The sequence below is a fragment of the Haliaeetus albicilla genome, chromosome 22, assembly GCF_947461875.1.
Source record: "Haliaeetus albicilla chromosome 22, bHalAlb1.1, whole genome shotgun sequence".
NCBI classification, from domain to species: domain Eukaryota; kingdom Metazoa; phylum Chordata; class Aves; order Accipitriformes; family Accipitridae; genus Haliaeetus; species Haliaeetus albicilla.
In genome coordinates, this window is record NC_091504.1 from 15,302,846 (window position 1) to 15,324,010 (window position 21,165).

Here is a 21,165-nt window from a genome sequence, read left to right on the forward strand (position 1 = left end):
TGACCCAAACTGGCCAAAGGGGTATTCCATACCATGTGATGTCATGCCCAGTATATAAATTGGGGGGAGCTGGCCTGGGGGACAGATCGCTGCTCAGGAACTAACTGGGCATTGGTCAGCGAGTCCTGAGCAACTGCACTGTGCATCACTTGTTTTGTATATTCCAATCCTTTTATTATTATTGTCATTTTATTATTGTTATTATTATCATGATTAGTTTCTTCCTTTCTGTTGTATTAAACTGTTCTTATCTCAACCCACAAGTTTTACCTTCCCCCCCCCCCTTTCTCTGCCCCATCCCACCGGGGGAGAGAGGAAGTGAGTGAGCGGCTGCATGGTGCTTAGTTGCTGGCTGTGCTTAAACCATGACACAGTGTTTACCTACATTAATCCTGACATACAAAAAAGCACTAACACAATGAACAGGAAAAACACTACTCTAGCAAGACCTGTGCCTGGCCAGGGAAAATGAAAGTAATCAGCAAAAGCAAAATCAGATACACAGGATAATGAGTTTAATAAGTGTTAACAAGAAGGATAAAAATTAGCATGTCTCTAGCTGCTGCATCCTTCCATGTATCCTCATAGCAAAACCCAAAGCCCAAGCTGAAAGATCTAAACATGTCTCTAAACACCACCATTATTATCTTTCCCTAGATGCTTTCAACTTCTCATTTCACACCTGGAGGAAGGTTTCACCTCATCTACTGTGCTGAGACAGCTATTCTGAATTGCAGCTCATTATCCCTTTACTAGGATTATCTTCATGAATTAACACAAAATACTTTGAATGTACAACCAGCATTCATAAGGATAATCCAACACAAGCAATGAAGTAGAGACACAGTTACTATCAGGAGACCACTTTTCATAAACATTCTATAGCCCACCTTCAAGAGAACAAGACTTGGAACTAAATTAATATTATTATTGCATACTAAAAATCATGGACTCAAAAAAAGTAGTTTCACAGGCCACAAAACATTATCTAGTCTAAATCAATTTGATTATTTAATTTTTTTCAAAAATTGTTGACAGACTGATTTTTACCTAGCAGGTTTTACACTACACCAGGTATTAACTGTCCTCCCATAACTGGCACAGATACAACAAAAACACAGGCTGGCACAAGTTTTATTTTATATTTTAGCTACGCAAATGCAATTGTGGTTCCATACCTAATCCGAACGAATTGATGAGCTCAGCTGATCTGACAGTGTACGGATCCAGTATTTAGTAATGACTGTGGAACCACAAAAGCATAATAGAAATGTTTCTTTTCTTGCTCATCACAGTTTTCTCATTGTTATCCCTCATATGCCATGTTTTGACTGCAACAATAAAAAAACTTCCCATACCATCAGCCACACCTTTTGGGCCCCAGTAGTCCCTCCTGGGAGAGTGCTGCTTAAAGTCATGTCAATCTGTGGTTTTACTATTCCACAGATATTAACTGCTAACCTTCTGTTTTTCCTATAAATCATGATAGATTAACATAGTTAGGAAACATATTCAGCAGTTGCTGCCATCCTTTAGATGCACCTTGGTGTTTGCTGCATCCAGGGTTGTACAATAAGGAAATCTTCAGCAGTGATCACAAAATATTGCTGCTCTTCATGTTCATTCATTTCCATCTACACTATGTGCAGGACTGTCAATCAGGGGAGGAAAGTGATCTGAATGAAAATACCTTGAAAATATTTTTAAAACCAAACCAGGTTCTCAAACCACTTTGCACCATGGACATAGAAACTACTGTTCCATTACAACTATGGGGTAGGTGCCCTGTGATATAGAAGCAGGATTCAAGCAATAGGTTGCCTGCTTAAATTGATATTGCCACCAAAGATGCAACATAAACCATAGCATGTGTTTAACCTGAAGAACTTTGACCATGTTTTCCCCAAGTACATGATTTAACAAAAGATAATAACTCTTCCTGAAGTCTTGCCTGTAACAGTTAAAATACAGTGGGTAAGAAAAGAAATAGCCATAAATGCCATACTGTTTTTTCCTTGTAGAACTTGCAGAAGAGACAGCTTAACACAGTTATTTACCATTAACTGAATATAAACAGCAGTGACTCAGAAATAAGTTCGTTTGTAAAGAAAAAACCTGACCAGTGCACACATTAACAAGTGGATCGCTGATTAAGTGCATGGTGATTCATGGGCGCATCGTTCTTGCCTCAGAAAACAAAACTGTTCATCTTACTCAGCCAGGACTAGTCTGTCAATGAGAGAGATGCTATACACATCTTTCAGAAAACTATGTATTGTATTTCAGGAGTTGGATAAAAAATAGTTCTTGCCACACTTCTAGTGCTATTGCACTTAGTAAGTTAAACTGTGCATTGCGCACCCTTGGAAGTGAACAGCTTATCAAAATTTTTTTTTTTTAATTTGGACATAAATTCTTACTGAGAAAATAAATATACATACATATAAAAACATATTTCACAATTCTTATGAAATAAGACAAATTCTTTTAAGAACCACAAAAAAAGTCTACCTTTGTGCCAAAGTGCGCTGACCAAATGAAATTACACCTCAGTGTATTTCAGTAATAGTTTAAATGACAAAAGCTACAGAAGGGCTTGTGATTCCACAGAAAAGAGCTGACCAATTTACTAATTTAAGATGTGTTTTCTATACTGACTTCAAATTACTTATTTAACAAGAAAGAACAAAAGGCATGAAAATTTGCAAAATTAAACTCTCCAGAATGGTGAAAGCTTTGCTTAATATCAAAGATTACCTTTCATAGATATTTCAAATGTTTGAAACAATTTAACTTTTCAGAAGAGCTGCATAATCTGTCAGGAATTTAGAAAACATTAAACTTAACCTTTTTGACGGATGTCAGATCTCATGAATATCTAATATTCAAAATAAACTCTCAACTCCAATCTACTGAGTGTACTTATTTGAACAAAGTGATTCACATCTTGAGTTCATGTGATCAGCATATGCAACTTCCAAGTCAGAAAAACAGTTTCCCAGCCTCACATACAAATGCTCAGACATCAATCTGTCAGGCGTAAAAATACAACAGGACACCTACCACATAAAAAGTTGTCTATGAGCTTTAGGAAAAGGTACAAGAGTATTTTCAAGTTCGTTAAAAGGCAAACCACTGGTTTCTATGGAACTTTACTTTAAAAGCTGAGCAATTCCTAGTTAATTTATGTAGAAAAATTTCAAATCCTAGAAATGTACCTTGCACAGGCTTTTACAAGGAAAGCTTTAGAAAGTTGGAAAGGATTTTTTTTTTTTTTTTACACTGTTTGCTTTGTCTCCAATATTCCTGTAAGAATGAATGTTTCTGCAGAACAATAAGGGATTAATATATTGTGACACAAGTTTCAGTGCATCAAAAGCCTCTTATTCCAGCAGAGGAGCTAGTCTCCTCATTCCCTAGTCTGACAGGAATAGTCTATGCCAGGAAACTGAAAATTCAATGTCATTTATTGAGTCTTTAACAGAGCTCTCTCATAATACAGTTTAGTGCATCATGAGCATAACCTACAATTTAACTTTGATGAAATGCAGGTTAAAGCCCACCACTAAAATTACTCTTAAATAGAGCACAAAATTATCAAAGAATGAAACTGCAAAGAAAGCTGAAGTCATATTCTCTCTAATTAGATGTGTTTGCTAGTTCATTACTGGTCTACAGCCACAAAGAGAAAGAAGAGATGAATTGGAGAATCTTACAGATAACAATCTGACCACAAGTCTTTTAAAGATGTAAAAAAAACCACCTAATTGTTTTAGGTTTTTTGTTTGTTTTGCTTCATTTTAAATCCTTAGCAATATCAGTTCTGACATGTCAGCAAGTCTGTAGTAATTGTTTATTTGGAGCTCAGTTGCAATGCAAACTATCAAGAATTTGTCTCTTCCTCGGTGTATAACACAGGAAAACTTGTGATGTTACTCTGACAAACCTTACATAAGCAGGACAAAGCAAATTAAATATATTTTTACCTTACGTACAGCAAACTTATGCTAACAATGCACAGCAATGGCCCAAAACATATCTTACGATTATTTCAAACACACTTTATTATTCATGGCTTGAAAGTTGTATAAATCAACCTACTTTCTCTTCTAAAACAAAATAGCATTCTAGTCCCAAAGCATATGACACTGGAAAACATGGGAATTGCTAGAGGTATCCAAAGACCTATCAAAATCCCAACAAATTCAAATCAGAGGTTTAGAAGAAACTGAGGTAACTAGATAGATGTTTCACTATTATTTGTAAGTAAATACACCATTAAAAAAAATATGCAGGATTTTTACAAAAATTTCTGTTTTAAGCATAACATTCAGTTAAAAGTTTCTTTAAGTTTCTTTCCTCCTTCAGAATCTTTAGTTGCAACTTTTCTTTATTGATTTGGTTAAATCAACCGATTTGCAGATCACAACTAAAGAACTTCAATAAATAGAAACTTTTTTATAAATATGGTAAGTAACTGAAAATTTCTTCCATATATTATTATAAACAAAATAATTTCCAATGGAAAAACAGAAAAAAAAATCTCTAATTATTCAGCAGAACCATTCTTTTTATTCTCTTGACAGCTAGTCATTTCTCTGTGGGGAGACTTCAATATCCTACTCAGCTACCAAGAAATTCAAGGGAATCTTTGTCTTCAGTTGAAATAGTCTATTAGGCACAAAATAAGAGTTACTGAAACTGCTTCAGTCTGAACATTCTTCGGACCCAATTCTAGCTGAATGGAACTGCCAGAACAGCGTTCAAGAGCGGTTTCTATCCCAGTCCTCAATTTGGAACACAACGCAGGATAACTTTTGAAAATAAAGGCTTCACATCTCTCATTTGTGGAGAGAAAAAGGAATTATGACTTTTGGTAAATACATCTGGATTGTTACAGGGGTTACATCCTATTTTGAGTTATGTGAAGATACTATTACAGGCTAGTAAGCGAGACTCGCATGTAGACGACTTCTGGATGTGATTTGCAACAAGGTTTTCCAGGGGTTACATCCACTGCAGTGTCATCAGTGCTACCGCTAACACTGTCTTCCACAAACTCAGAAGTGTTAGCAACAAATTCCTGAACACGCAGAACAAACTTGGTAGAACTAAGGAGGATGCTTTTAAAGCTGAAAGAGATTTTACCTGTGTTCTTAATTAAGATATTCTTTTGATAGGTACAGAACAGAGGAAAGGAGTCAGAAGAACCCAAAAAGAGGTATGCATTAGGGAGAGAATTAGTTTCACATGGTCCTATGAGAAAAGGATAACCAAGTATGAATGTTTTAGAAGAACTGTATTAATCTCTTTGATGCATGACCTGCATTTTTAGTCATCTTCATGTTAATCAGTTAATATGAGTATCCAATTTCAGAGTATTTTGGGCAAGAGAAAGACATAGAGAATTGTTTTACTTTTTATAAAAATGTTCATTTATTATTTAATAGCAGATATGGGTATTAGATAATAAATTTCATTACTTTTGCCTGGAAAATCATTTGTATTTAAATTTAGGATGAAATCCTAATCTTTCTTTTTTTTTCTTTAATGAATTTTACATTAGTCTTAAAAGTGAATCTTGCATTGAGAACTTTTTCTAACGTGGTTATATCAATAGAACTAGTAGCTTCCATCATCCATTTCCATACTGCAGTATTCAATAAGCTACACGGTAAAGCAATACAAAAATTAAACACAGTTTGGCAATCAGAAAACAGTATGAAAGCACAGAAAAAGCTACAGACCTCACTATGTCCTCATTTTAAAGCTCAACTGACAAAACAGCAATACCTGTAATTATGTACTGTAACTTATACAATACCTGAAACTTATTGTCTGTGATGCTTTCAACTTCACCACCATCAGTTATAACCTTAAGGAACTTGTTTATTTATTAAAACCTTCATTATAATATCAAAGTATAAATGTGTACCCTTGTTAGGAAAAGTGTTTTTAATTATCTGAATTGCTTTCAATATGCTTTGAAGTTGAATGAACAAATTTGTATTTTAACCACAGAAGCCTGAAAATTAAATCTTTCTTTTAATTTTTAAAGCAAAAATCAGAATTTTCTTCTACACTAATGCAGAAAAAAATAACAACTCAGCAAAGAAACTATTTACAGCTTCAAATGTTATGTTAAAATTACAATTCCATAAAATTTGTGCAGTACAAACTTTACCTCAATCAATTTTCTTTCGTAGGAGCTGGCTAGTTCCTCGTTGTTTTCTACTTGCTTTTGCTCTGGAATAGTAAATTCACCATCAGTGCTCCAAATGTTTGGCAGAACTAAAACAAAGAGATACCTCAAATTAAAATGTTAAATTACTTAAATAGCTAAGACAACCCATTTAGAAGTAATAGCTCTAAAAAACCTCATTTACTAGAAGTATCAAAACAGGATGTAATATGAAACAGTATTTCAAGTAGTAAAATACAAATGCTGCCAGGAGCTTTCTTGTGAGCAATATTTAGACAGGTACTCTCAGCAGAAAAAAATGCAAACTATAAGCTTTTGGCTGTTCTGTGACTACAGCTATCTAATACATGTAGGCAGTAACTGCAATTCCTACCTAAAGCCTTTGAAAACTGAACCTATGCTTCTCTTTTAAGTCTTTTTTTCTACATCTCTTCCAAAACATTTCATATTACTTGCACAGACTACTTATATATCAGAGAAATTACAGAAAATAGGGCTGAGAATGGACATTCCATACTTCATCTAGTATTTCATATTTTTGCATAAAGCAGAATCAGCTGTAGTTATTTCATTCCTGACAGTTAATTATCTAATTTATTCCTAGAAACCTCCAATAATAGAGATTTCATGCTTCCCTGCACAATCTATTTAAATTTAAGTATTCTTCTCAGAAGGGCTTTCTTGATAGCTAATCAAACTTCCTTCACCTGCCATTTAAGCCCATTACTTCTTTTCTTATCCACAGCGAATGAAAACTACAGTTTATTCTATTCCTGTTCCTAGCTATCATATATATATTTGATGATCACTGTAAGGCCTATCTAAGTAAGTCTCCTCCAAGTTACACAAAGTCCAGTTCAACTTTTCCTTACAGATCATGATTTCCTAAAAAAAACAAGTTAGCACATACAAAGTAAACAAGCCTTAATAAAAGAGAGGTTTAACAATTGCTTTCACCATTTTTCAAGATACAAACTATATATACAACCACTATAACGTAAAGACAAGACACCATAATTCATCTAACTAAATACTCTTGCACCTGGGAACTGATTTTTACTTCAAGGAAGACTATATACATTCAGAAGTTTACTATTATTTTAAGTGAATTGTGAATGCTATTTTAAGAGCTATTTCTTGTAAATCTTGCTTGAAGTTCTTCAGCCAGAAACTTCTAAGATCAGCATTTTCATATACATAATATTATTGTATCTAAGCAGGTCTGAAAAATGGTACACATCCAACTCGTGCTGATAAGCTGAGAAATCAGGATGCTTACTTATTAAATATTTAACTACCAATATCAAGCTGCTCGGTCTATGGCAGTGATCACTCATTTTGAAAGCTGGTATGATATTCTGAACTTGACACAGTTCTGACTCCTGGGCAATTTATTTATAATAACATTTTGCATGGTTTTTTGGTTTTTTAAGTCACCACAAGGCAAAGTATTATGCTGAGTTTCATTTATTATTTTAGGAAACTATTTAAAAGCCATACTCGGTAGCATCTGATCTGATTATTTTAGCAAACATGTAGATTCTTCTCTATTTATAGTCATAAAAATAGCAGAACAGCAGAAGCTCAATTTATTTTGACTCAAAATAGTTCTACAGAAAGTCTAAACACATAGTGTTCTAAAACCTACAATACATTTATGACTTTTGTTTGGATACCGTTTGGAAGAAGATTAATTATTCTTGAATTACCCATGGTAACATAGGACAGCAGTGAAATTAGTTGTATGCAAGAGTTTATGCCTGCTTGATGAAGACAATTTCCTAACATTAAGCAAAAGAGGACAGCTGGGAGTTTTCCAGGTTTAAACAGATCAGAACTCTATGTCCCTCTCTACATGTAAGGCTAGTTAGAAATCAAGAACCTTAACCTATGAGTGTGTAAATTAATATATAAAAAACCAACAAGAATTTTAACTTAAAATGGGAAAAACAGAGAAAACACTAGTTTCTTCATCCCATTTTCTTCACAAAATTGTCACAATCTCAGAACACAGTAATCAAACAGGTCTTGTAAATATACTCTCTAATCCTCTTAGGCATGTAAGCTAATTAAGAACAAACTGACTTAAGACAAGTTGTTACGGTCACTTTAAGTTATACCACAATTGGAATTCAGTAATTTGCCTTAAGTTACAACAGTGATATCTGCACTGAAAAGTACAAATAGCTCTTTCTAATAATGCAAATATTCTTAGTTATGAAGGCTCACATCTGAAAAATATGAATGCCTATGATGAGATACTGCAAGTTATGTATATAAACCATGGGTCCAATAGTTTCTATAATCTGGTAAAAGAAAAAACTTTTTTTTTGTTTCACTCTCTTTTTGTGAAGTGTACCTAAACATATTAGTTCTCAGGGATTATTTATGTGCTTAAGTACTTTTTTGAGTCAGAAGCCCCAGTACTATTAAAAATTTCACATAAATCTCCAATGGCAGGTAAGAAAAAAAAAATTTGGTTTTATAAATATACAACATGCGAAGTTAGTATATAAGAAAAATTATCACAAATAGTGCATGTAGCTGAAATTTATTTTGGTCACTAATGATAAATATTACAGAAAATTACTGTGGCTTGATTAAATATCCTTTGAGCATAAAGCATACATGTATTCATTTTTAGAAATGTTGGTACTGTTCCATCCCCCTTTTTCATCTATAAAATCTGACCATCCTACTCAGTTTCTATTCTTATCACTCACTAATTTGCATAATTTTAACATGGCAGAATATAGCTAGCCTAGGAATTTTTTTTCTTTTCCTATAATTACACTCATCATGGAAACTGTCAGTATCTAATGAAGGATAATTTCTGCTATTATAAGAAGCTTAAGCGATGGTTTCTGTGAATAATTCTTAATATGAATCACTACACTCCGGCAAAGTCGGAAGTAAAAACATATGTTCTCACTAACAAAAATCCTTTTAAGGATGAATGAAGTTTTTAAACTACAGATAGGTATAGTGACTAGCCCTTAAGAGCAGAATTAATGTAGTATTCATTCATAGAGCCACTTATATGACCACAATATTGACAATTAAAAAAAAAAAAAAAAAAGACAGATGGTGCCGGTTTCCGAAAAGCCACCTCGTCTCTCAAGATACCTTCTGTAGTCAGTGGAAATACAGGTCCCACCAGAAGATGATATACAATCAAGACTCCAATTCATCCTGTCATGGACACTTCTATCACCACTGACCACTGAAGAAAAACAGGTAACACTGCTGATAATTTAACTCGTTATCTTTCAGATATAAAATCTGTTCATTAGAGTCAGAGCAACCTAGCAAAGAAAATGAAATGTCTGGCCTTAATACAGAGTCTATTTCAAAGAGTCTGCAAATACTCATCTCCAAAACAACACTAACAGTATAACTTAGAGATACTAAATTTTCTCTCCTCAAAATAATTATTCTTATGTTTCAATATCACATTAATTCACAGATTATTTTTTAAATTAAATTTTCATCTGATCACTTTTTCTGGAAAGTTTCTTATTGAAAAGAAGACCACCTCATGTACCAGAAAACACTCTGTAAAAATAAGTACAAAAATCTACATCAGTATTTTTCTCAAAAGGAAAAGATATCAAATACGTTATCTTCACTTTTGGGAGATATTACTCTACCATGGTTGGAAGAGGTGAATAGGGCTTATAATGACCTCTTGCTAACCCCACTTTCATGTAAAAGATTTCATTTGTTTTGGCAAGACTCGGCAAGGAAAGCAAAGACTTCTTAATTGTTTCTACTCAGCAGTGATTTGATAGTATGCCATTACATAACATTCTTTTTGTTTGATATCAATCTGCATTACAAAACTGCTCACACAACAGCAAATAGCCCAGTCAGAGATACATCAGGGACAGTTCTCATAGAAACAGAACTGTCATCTTTTCAGATGCTGATATTTTCCAACAGGGGGAGGGCTGATGTCATCTGGGTAGCATGTGGAAGCATGAACCACGTCCCCAGCCACACTGCGATTGTTTTCTGTGGCTGAAATGTTGGTTATGGACCAGGGCTTGCACAGGACTGGGTGGCTGGTTATCTACAGAGGATCATTCCAGGATCAATCGGGGGGGGGCGGGGAGCAGATTCTTGTAAACCAGAGACATGCTTGTTCACCAGTTATTCTTTCATTGTCAGTTTTTACACAAGTCCAGGAGTCACTTCCATCATTTGGTTACCATACCTATGCTTCCAATAAACTCTGTCTCAGTGGTAGCATACAGAAAAACAACCCTTGTGCATGGCTTTTCCCCCCTCCACTTTATCCTTACCTTCCACTGTTTGACCTTCTCTTCTGAGCATCTGGACAGCTCCTACATACTTCTTAAGCTGCACTTTGAGCACCTCATTTTCTCTGTTGATAAAAAGGGCAGAATAAATAAATATTGTTGTTTTCTCAAAAGAGAGGAAAGCCCCCTTCAATGGACACAAACACACTATCTGTAATAATAAGATTTATCTAAGCTGTGTCATCAAGATGAAAAAAAATAATGACTTGCACATTAAATAATACATCAACAGCAGAGTACCAGGAAAACTAGCTTTCCATGGCCACATAAACACATCAGTGAAACCGATTTTCTCATAATAAAAAACGTCACTAACTGTTTAATTTAGATTTTCTACACCATGCTACGTTGATGGCAGAAAAATGATACAGTCTAAATCAAGAGTCAATTAAAAAAATGATGATGGGATACTAGACAAGGAAATTCACAATGGCCAGTATAAAATTTGACAGTCATTTTACTAGCTGTCCAAGTATTTAATGTCAAGCAAATAAGAATTCGGCTTTAGAAACAGACTTTATCATTGTACGAAAATGCCAGCACTTCAGCAACAATACTCAAGGTAAAAGTTATCCACCCACTATTCCTAAATGAAAATCATAAGAGAAGAAATTAAATTTATCCCTTTGACTGTTGTATTTCAGTGCCTGTGTCTGTCTCATTTTTCTTTGGAAAGTACAAGTATTCAAACCAGGTACTATCATAGCACCAACCTAATAACATTAAGCACCTTAGTTTATATCTGGGGGGGAATAAAAAGGATTCTAACTGACTGAATTTTAAACAAAGCTGACAAATTGCATGTCTGAAAATTCAAGTAACTGTCTAAGCCCATTCAGTTAACCAAGTATGACAGAAGTGTTTATACAAAAGAAACATAACTAAAATGTGTTGCAAGAAAGTGAATTCAGACAACTTTTCTTTAAGAAACTATCAGGGTAGAAACCCATAGGTGCCACAGGTGCAGCACATGACATCACATACAAGAAGCCTGCAACTGGTTAGAGAGAAAAGAGAACATGGACAAGTCAAAAATATGCCAGTGGAGTGGTACAAGCTCCAGGAACGATGAAACCATAGCTATGTAACAGATTACAGAAAGCTGTAAACAGATTATGCACAAAACAGTAGGCATTTTATTTATGAGAATTTATTCAAGAATGAGAAGTATCCAGAAACACATGCAAATATATTTGATGGTCCTTATCATAATATATATACACACACATACACGCACACACACACAAAAAATATACACACACACACACACACAAATAAACTGCTGTTGTGACCAATACCATATTTATATATAAAAACCCTAGACTGGTACTATATTCATATTTCTATGGATTTCAAATCAGTTTTCTGAACTATATAACCTCAGTTTTATTCAGTCCTTTAGTAGGAGGTTGCTAAATAATTGAGAAGAAACTACTGATTACCCAGCTATCAAATTTTAACAAAGTCCTGGATGATTTTATGTTTTTTATGATATTTTTCATTTCCTAGACTACAAAGAACAAGTCAGTTTTTCCACCAGAGATGGACACTGATATTCAGATTGGGGGGGGGGGGGAGAAAAAAATATCAGAAACACAGTTTAATTCTATATACTATATTAAAACAAGTCTAAATAATTCACTTATGAAAAAAATATTATATGACAGCTAGACAAAAAGACTTCTCACCAGAATTGTAAATATATCTGCATGGAAATAACTACACAATTACAATACATTGAGTTTTAAGGTTTCTCATGAACTAATCATACACCATCTCATTTCTACATTTGAGAATAGACTCAGTGCCTTCTGTCTGTACTGAGAACACATTAAAAAAAAATTTTTTTTTACTATTGTGCCTATCGACTTAAAATTGATACAGTACAGATGAACTTCAGAAAGACTTTAATTCACGTAAGGTTTTTGATACAAGACTGAAATTCAAACCAGCATACTATGGCCCAGTCACAATTTCCTAATATGCTTCTTTTCATCTTACTACTGAAGCCTGAGCCTCGCTACTCATACTTTGACAGCTCTTTCTCATTACTACTATTTAGCTAGATTCCAAAGAGGGCCCATTCTGATATATATGAATTTATATAGCTCTTCTTATCAGAGCATGTTTTAAAAAAAAATTTAAAAAAAAATCAGCAAGCACTCACTAGAAACTCTTTAGTGACTTCAAGAGGCATTATATCAGATATTCAGAGCAACTACTTTATAGGAAGAAAAGCTCCTGTATAGAAGTTAATGGTCAGATTTGCAGAAATTCTTGTCCCGCTGACCCAACAGTATTACCTGTTCTTAAGGATGTTAAATACTTCTATGTGAAGGCCCCAGCTTTACTTCTGCAACTTTTCCAAACTTTACCATTTAACTTGAAGCAAAACTGTTAGCCTGTTATGAGACTAGTGATAAACACAATGCTTTCAGCATCTTTTGAAGTTCTCCAAACAATTCCACATTCCATGCTGAAGAACAAATGACAAGACTGTAAGTACAAGTTGAAGAGGATAGAGGAAAAAAAGCGGGAAAAAAAAAAAAAAAATCGGGCTGAAATACATGGGAAAGCAGAGAACTATGCCACTAAAAGCACACTCATCTCCAAAACGTCAATTATAAGAAATTTCCCTGCTTGATCACTTCTCCCATGTTAATAAGTAGCTGAAAGACAGAGTAATAATATGTTGGTTTACCCTGTATAAGCTCAGTGATAGAGGATGACAATCTAGTATCCCTACAGATTACTCTTTTTGCTCAAATGGCACAGGTCTAGTGTGTGTTGTTGATTAAGCTTTATACCATTGGTGATTACATGCAGAACAATGATATATGACATACTTTTCTTTGGTTGTTTGATTATAAAACTAGAAAACTGCACATTAGGAGCTACACTGAAAAAAATACTAAGGTTTGAAATCCAATCACACACAGAAAAAATGGATTTAAAGCATCCTATGAAATCAGAATTTAACTCCTCCCCAGGTCTCTTTATGATTTATTATTATTTGGGTACACATAAGAAGCAGATTAGCAGAACATCTCTGAAGCTTTATGTCTTCAAGACAAAGAAAAACACACATGCATTTCCCCACTTTTTTCTCCTTAAGACGAATACAAAGTTAGTTTCTGACAGAGCAGATTTATCTGCAAAATCTCTCCAAAAGTATTAGAGAAATACAAACACATTTAAATACAGCAACTTATAAATGCCACACATCTATAACAGCAGGATAAATTTTATTCCATCTGAAGCTTTTTCAAGCAACTGTAGGAGTTTCTCCATAGTTTTGTGACTATTCTCCAAAGAAAACCAGATAAAGATATTTCCAGGTTCCAACAAACTATTTATAAGCTAATGCGGTAAGGATCAACTTTTTTTAGCGTATATTTCATTCTATAGCACTTTTACCCAGTGAAATAACTTAAGACGCAATTAAACTCTGAAGTTAGCTTCTTGCTTTAGTACTTTTCCTGAAGATAAATCAGAATATTAAAAAATTATGTGTATCCACTCTCAGCCATTAACAGTGTCTTTGCTTAAAACCAGCAGAAAAATACAATACTAATTATGGTAATGAATCAGTACATAATAACAACTGTAAGCAAAGAGAAGAGGAATGTAAGTATCAAAACCTTAAATGGTGATACATGAGTGACTTCTAAAAATTTTCTAAAATGGAAGATACCACCTCATAAAATCCCTAAAATTGTAAATATTTCTATTGTCAGACATACTTGAAAATTCACCAGAAACCACAGTATGTATTCACAAATTATATGAAAAACCTTAAGGATCCTACTAAACTCCTGTACTGAAACCAAAGTCAGAAAAAGGAAAAACATTCAGTAAATTTCTTTCAAGAGTATGCATATGGTCAGGGCTTGTTTATACAGCAATACTTGACTGGCATTACTAGTGTAAAGTATCCCTTTTGCCAAAACTATGAAATAAAACACTTAATAGTAAAGGATTTACTTTTCAATGGCAGTATTTAGTGACATTGATCATAGTAATACAGAAACAAAATATTGTTTTACTGAAAAGAAATTTTCTTTAAATATCCACGAATGGTACACAGCCACAGAACACCTTCGCAACAACAAACTTAGTTTTCCAAAAAATATAATAAACAAACATCTGGAATGACAAGGAATGATCAATTATATAATAAATTTAAGTTGTCGAATAGCTTGAATTCCCTGCCTAATTTTGAAGCAAAAATAATTACACTTCCTCTCAATTTTATTATTTACAAATTAGCATTTAAGAAAACCCTGCCTAAAAGACAATCAAAACTACTGTAAGAATGATCCTTTTTTGTAGCAGCATAAACCAAGTTCACATTTTGAGAAACATATACCTGACTTTTATGCATATAATGAATGAAAAGATAGCATGCAATATTACTGATAAATGCACATCCTAACCATCAAGTTAATTCATGCCAGGAAAATTAGCAACTGTTCCCTAAGGACCCTCATATCAAGAGGATGAATGTAACAGGATAACAAGCAGCATGTTCTCACATCAAAGGGAGGACAGTGCAAAGAGAGATGCTATTCATACGACACACAGCAGTGGATCAGTCCCCCTGCTGGGCCCTCTCCTGTATCCTTGGAGAAGGACCAGGGCCCCACAGGTGAAAGCTCGCCCTTTTAAAAACTATCGGGGGGGGGGGGGGGGGGGGGGTGAGGACACAACGACACGGGACGACAAGGGGAGTTGAAGGAGGTTGGTTATTTTCCAGTAATGTCCACAAAGTTTCTGTGACAGGTAGTTATGCTTACTGAAGCATGTATACATACACCAAGCACAGTTAAGGTCTACTATGCAAATCAAATTAGATGCATCTTATGTTTGTCATAGGATTTCTGGCTCTTAATAGAAATGAATACCAGTAAGAAAGTGTTTTATAAAAGCTGACTTCCAAAAATTTTATTAAAAGGTTAAAGAACAATACATCTTTAAGTTATGATTTTTGTTGTGGAGGAACAGGCCTTATAAGACTTACTTTCCTATACGTTAAAGAAAACAAACAAACAAACAAACAAAACCACAAAAAAAAACTCACCAAAAAAAAGAAAACCAAACACACAACTGCTTCTTGAAAAACCACACAAAAATTCCTCTAGGGCTTCTGTAAAGTGAGCATGGTAAGAAAAGAATTTGAAAAAGAGTAGTTTCTCATGTATCTCAACTATAGTGGCCTGAAGAATACTGTAATTAAGTTTCTGTCACAAACATCAGATACTAACAACTGCTTTCTGTGGAGCTTACTCCTAAAACATGTCTTATTTCTAAATTCAGGCTTACAAAACAAAACAAAACAAAACACGCCCCAAACCCAACAACAACAACAAAAATCCAACGCATCTGTGCCTTGATAAAAACTTAGTGTTTTCTAAAACTCTATAAAGGTACCAAACCTTCAAATAATAAAAAAATTGCATGAATCTTGAGAATGAATTGAAATAAACAGTGTACTGCAAGAATATGTAGAATGTATATAGAGAGGTTGGGCTAGATAACTTCCAGAGATGCCTTCTAACCTGAATTATCCTATGATCCTACTATCAGGAGGCACAAGATCACAATTAATTGTAATCATATATACCCTAAATGAAATAAGAAAAATGAGAACTATTACTCATAGAAGTGGAAGTCGAACTATATACAATATAATGAGATTATAGTATAAAACCAGTCTCTGAAAAAAACTGTAACTAGGAATAATGTGATAAACTTAACTGCTAGTCATGAAAGGCAAACACTATATGCATGATAAACTGAAAACTATTCTCATGATAGCTTCATAACATAGACTATGTTCAAACCTAAATTATGAAAGGGCTCTATCTTAGCATTGATAACACATCTGAAAAAGCAAAAAATGGCTTTGTGGAGAAGAAGTATGAGGAAGTTGTTAATCTTACGAAACAACACATCTCTTTTTATAAAATGTTTTTGTAACTTGTGACATGTCACCAACTAAGCAGGAAAAACAATCACTGAATATAGGAATATTCAAAGTAGTTTGTACAAGCAGAGACAAGGGATGTTTTTCCTCTAAGAGGCTGGTTAAGGTAAGTGATGCAATCATTTCAAGATGCACAACACACCATTTCACCCATCACTGAAGCACTATGGCTCTGAATGAAGTGCTGTAAAATAGATTAATATAAAATGCCAAATCCAAAAGCAATGTGGCTTAAATAATACAGACACTAGATAAGAGGATGCAGATTAGGTTACAGAATGTACAGTAAACAGAAGGTACATAGAAGTGTAAGATAAAGTATAGTCAAATTCTCACCCCCCTTTCCCTACACAGTGCATTATCATCTTCTCTTTCTAACTGCTTTTCTTGATACAAAGCCTGTCCTTTGTAAAATGCTTTCATCCAACATTTCTGAATATAGTCTAAGAATATGCAGTCTGAGATTATCCAATTTCACAGTCAACTTCAATAAATTTCTTTGCCCCGCAAAGAGATGTAATAGTATTCCATACAGAAAAAAGAATCTCAGTTAAAAAACTTCAGCATTACCAAGAAGCCGTTGGCATGATATGTCCATGCAATTTGACAAAGGAAAAAAAAAAAAACCCCACAACAAAAAAAACACTTACAAAATTATACTAGAGAGTCTATTTAGTCTATTCTATTGGAAGGCTAGTAGATAGGTTGAATGCTGAGCCTGCTCCTTTTGAAACAATATCATAACTGTTATGAAAGAGTTATTCAAATACTTCCCATGGAAGAATGAGATTACTACTACTTGAAATTAAAATGACCTAAGAATTTTTCCATTTTTCAAAGACAACTTAGGAAACTCAGGAAAACTTCTCTAAGTAAGCTAGCATTTTGTCTAGGAGATCAGAGACTTTTCAGAAAGAGTCTAGGATACCAGCTGAATAAATCAATTTTGCAGATATGCAGAAGTAATCATTTCAACACTGACTGATGTGTCACGAAAATTTCTGTTTTCAAAGCCTTCAGGAAGATATCAAATCATCAAATTCTTCGCAAGACCTTTTGACACACACATAAATATCAGCTCTCATAATCTGAAGCACATTTGTTCATCAAATTACAATAGTCAGACTGTTACTGAATTATTTTCCTTGCCTTAAGATGTTCAGAATATTACAATTGAGGAAATTTTTTTACTCTAGTCATGTGATCAATTGTTTTCAAGATAAACAGTGAGATTTCACTATTACAAAATATCTGAAACTTAGCTTCCTCTCACTCACCTAGTGTAGCACTTGCAAAATATTTCCAAAATTTGTTACTTCAAATTCTTCAAATTATTCAGCTTGCCCAAATTCCTGGTTTAAAATATTATTTATTAAAAAAGTTTTACTACTCTTACTATTGCAGCAGCATCACCTACAGTGTACAAAGTGAACCAACAAAACAATTGAGAAGAAAAACCTATATTACAAAATAACTATAAGCAATGTTTCTTATGTGCTAGAAAATTAGTTGCAATGAATCATTAAAGAAATGCATGCGAAGTCCAAAATAACCTGTGATACAAGAATTTGTTGCACCTAAGCAGCTCCCATCACTGTTTTTATCATGTGACAAGGTAAGCTGACTTTCAGAAGAACAATCAACACAACATACACAGTCTCTGTAGCAATAAGAGAAATTAAATAAACTTGTTAAAAATAGTAAGTTAGTCTAAGTGAGCATCTCTTTAGATCTTGTTATAAAGGCTCCTTAGCTATTCTTTAAAAGGTATGTGCATGACAAATATCTGATTCATGCATATGTCACTGCAAATTCTAAAACTGTGGGGGAAGTGAGTCAAAGAAATATGATTATACAATTCCCATAACCTGAAACGTGAATATTAATGATGAAGTATTTGCATTGTCTCAATTGCCCTACATCACATGAACGTCAAACCCACTTATGCATATCTGTCCCTCCTTCAAAGCGAGTAGTTCAGTTTGATGTGTCATCAAAAGCAGAATTAGTAATGTTCTAAATACTGGTTTGTTTTTTTTAAAGAAAGCTTTATATTTATCATTTTCAGATACTAGCTCTGCTATGCAATAAAAAGCTTATAGGAATCTCAGCTGTGGTACTTCACGATTGACACTAAGCACTCTGCCTGCGCATGCAGAAAACAAACACTTCTCTCTGATAAAGCACAGATTACTAATCTTATTTAACATTCAGGATAGGTTTGTTGTTTACTATACATGTGAATCATCCCCTAGATCTTAGGCATCACAGGTTACTCTAGAGCTTATTTAGAATTTTAAGAAGAAAATCATACTATTACAGCAGTATTTACCTTCAAAATTCCTTCTTAAGCTAAATCACATTTAGACAAGGGGAGGGTTAAAATTCTTTTCTTTCAGCATAGCTGTGGCACAAAGTCAAGCTGGAGGCAAGTCACTACTGGGGCCAAACGTTGTTTAACACATTCATTAATGACCTGGATGCTGGGACAGAGTGTGCCCTCAGCAAGTTCACAGATAATACAAAACTGGGGAGCAGCTGATACACTGGATGGTTGTGGTGCCATTCAGAGGGACCTGGACAGGCTGGAGAACTGGACTCAGATGAATCCCTTGAAGTTCAACAAGGGGAAATGGAAAGTCCTGCATCTGGGGAGGAACAGCCCCAGGCACCCATACATGCTGGGAGCTGGAAAATAGCTCTATGGAGAAGGGTCTGGGAGTCCTGGTGGACAACAAGCTGACCACGAGCAAGCAATGCATCCTTCGTGGCAAAGAAAGCCAACAGCATCTTGAACTGCATTTGAAAGAGCATTGCCAATGGGTCACTGCCAACATTGCCCAGAGGGGTTGTGGAGTCTCCATGTGTGTAGATATTCAAAACCTGACTGGAAATGGTCCTAGGCAACCTGTTCTAGCCAACCTTCCTAGAGCTAGAGGGAAGCAGTTGTACCACTTCAGAAATTGGTACTGTTGATGCTGTTTGGCAACAACTGTTGCTTATGATACAGCGGTTGATAAACTGGTCAGCCATGACAACCTGACAACAGGACAAGATAAAAACATCAGCCCAAGGAAAGCAAAGTCATGCTTAAATAATCAGATAGAAGGAAGACAGATTGGATGGAAATGTCACTGAAGAGGATGGATAATCCATTCTTTACTGCTTACATACATGAAGGTACATATGGAAGGGTATCTGTGTCAGCTGCAGCTGACACTGAAATATTCTATATAACTGAAAGCAATAAATAAAGACACAAATATTCCTACTCAGCTGACACTAGGACCACTCAGCATAATTTCTACTGACTGAAGTAAGAACTTGCTGGGAGGAGAGGGGTCCCATACTAATCTCAGTGTGGAACCATACAAGACACCTACCAGAGGAAATACTACTTCCAGTAATATTCAAATGAAATAGTCTCCAAAACAAGTCCTCACTGGCTCCAGATCCAAGAGCTAGAATCCCAACAATCTAGCTTGTGTATTTCTGAAAAAAACTGTTTTACACACATACCAAAGCAGTCATTTCCACTACTGGAATGAGCACTTCATTATTCTAGGACAGCAACATCAGTCTGTTCACAGTAAACATTGACATGGTGTTTCTGTTCCCCGCCCTGGGCCCTTATCAGATTTGAGGTTTGGAAAATACTGTTTGCAGCCAGTGCTAGGTACTTTAACAACATTAAGAATATGATATATCCAATAGAAGGAAAAAAACCAGGACCTTGATACTGTGATCTGTTCCAGATTGGGCAGACAGCTATACCAAGAATCTCCCAAATATAAAGTAAAATAAAAATTAATTAAAAAAAAAAGGGGGGGGGGGCGTTAGAACTGGATAAAACAGACATATGAAGAGAGAAAAGTATTCTAACATTTACCTTAAACATACATGTATTCTTTTGTATCTAGTTTCATTATCTAACTGTTGCTATTTTCAATGGCTTATGTTTCTTAATATTAGCCTAATTACTTCTTAATTACTTCTTAAAATTAAACTTGATGTTGTCCTAAGTTCAGCTCACTAATAGTCTTTCCTCTGGAGCTGTAACAGTGGTTTTACTAATATTTTACACTCTCACTGTTAACACTTAAAACAAAAACCACAAACCCACTGAATTTGTCAGAAAACCTTCCAAAGTTTTTTCAGCTTAAATTCAACTAAAGTCCATGGGATTTTTAATCCTAAATCACTTCTGTTCTGAAAACTAAACTACTTGAAAATTATTTTTTCTTGTATGCAGAATCTTTTATTCCCTTGTTCCACTGCTGTTACTTTTTATGACACTTTCAGTGCTTCTTACCGTGCCAAGGCTTGAACTTTTGTGGCATGTCGCTCTTCCTGTTCTGCTACTTTCCTTCTCCAGTTGTCCATTTCCTGCCGTAGCACTGCAGAATGCTCCATCTCTCCATCAAGCAGATTTCTGAGCGATCTGGAAGAAGGCAGCAGCTTCTGTTAGAACACTGCAAACACTACCTAGTAATTAGAGGATATTCTACGAATCACAGAGTAGGTTGCCTGAATGATACCATTAATGTCATCCCAAAGTTTCATTATTCAATGTAATAAATTCACCTGATTTGATTACACAAAGATATCAAAAGCTACAAGGAAAAAAGACCCAATCAAAACAGTTGTAAGTGCTT

The 21,165-nt window shown here is 34.7% G+C and overlaps 1 protein-coding gene across 6 annotated transcripts in view; it reads right to left on the minus strand.

Annotated features, from left to right (window-relative positions):
- The window catches only part of SNX29 (sorting nexin 29), a 144,644-nt gene that overhangs the window by 86,319 nt on the left and 37,160 nt on the right, over positions 1 to 21,165 (minus strand). For all 6 annotated transcript variants that reach the window (XR_011329307.1, XR_011329308.1, XM_069809977.1 and 3 more), the window contains 3 exons: positions 20,823 to 20,951; positions 10,507 to 10,589; positions 6,185 to 6,291 (listed from right to left, as the gene is read on the minus strand). Coding sequence is in view for 4 of the 6 variants with exons in the window: in XM_069809977.1 (XP_069666078.1) it covers positions 6,185 to 6,291; positions 10,507 to 10,589; positions 20,823 to 20,951 (319 nt within the window). In the remaining 2 variants the exon portion in view is untranslated. The remainder of the gene's footprint in view (positions 1 to 6,184; positions 6,292 to 10,506; positions 10,590 to 20,822; positions 20,952 to 21,165) is intronic.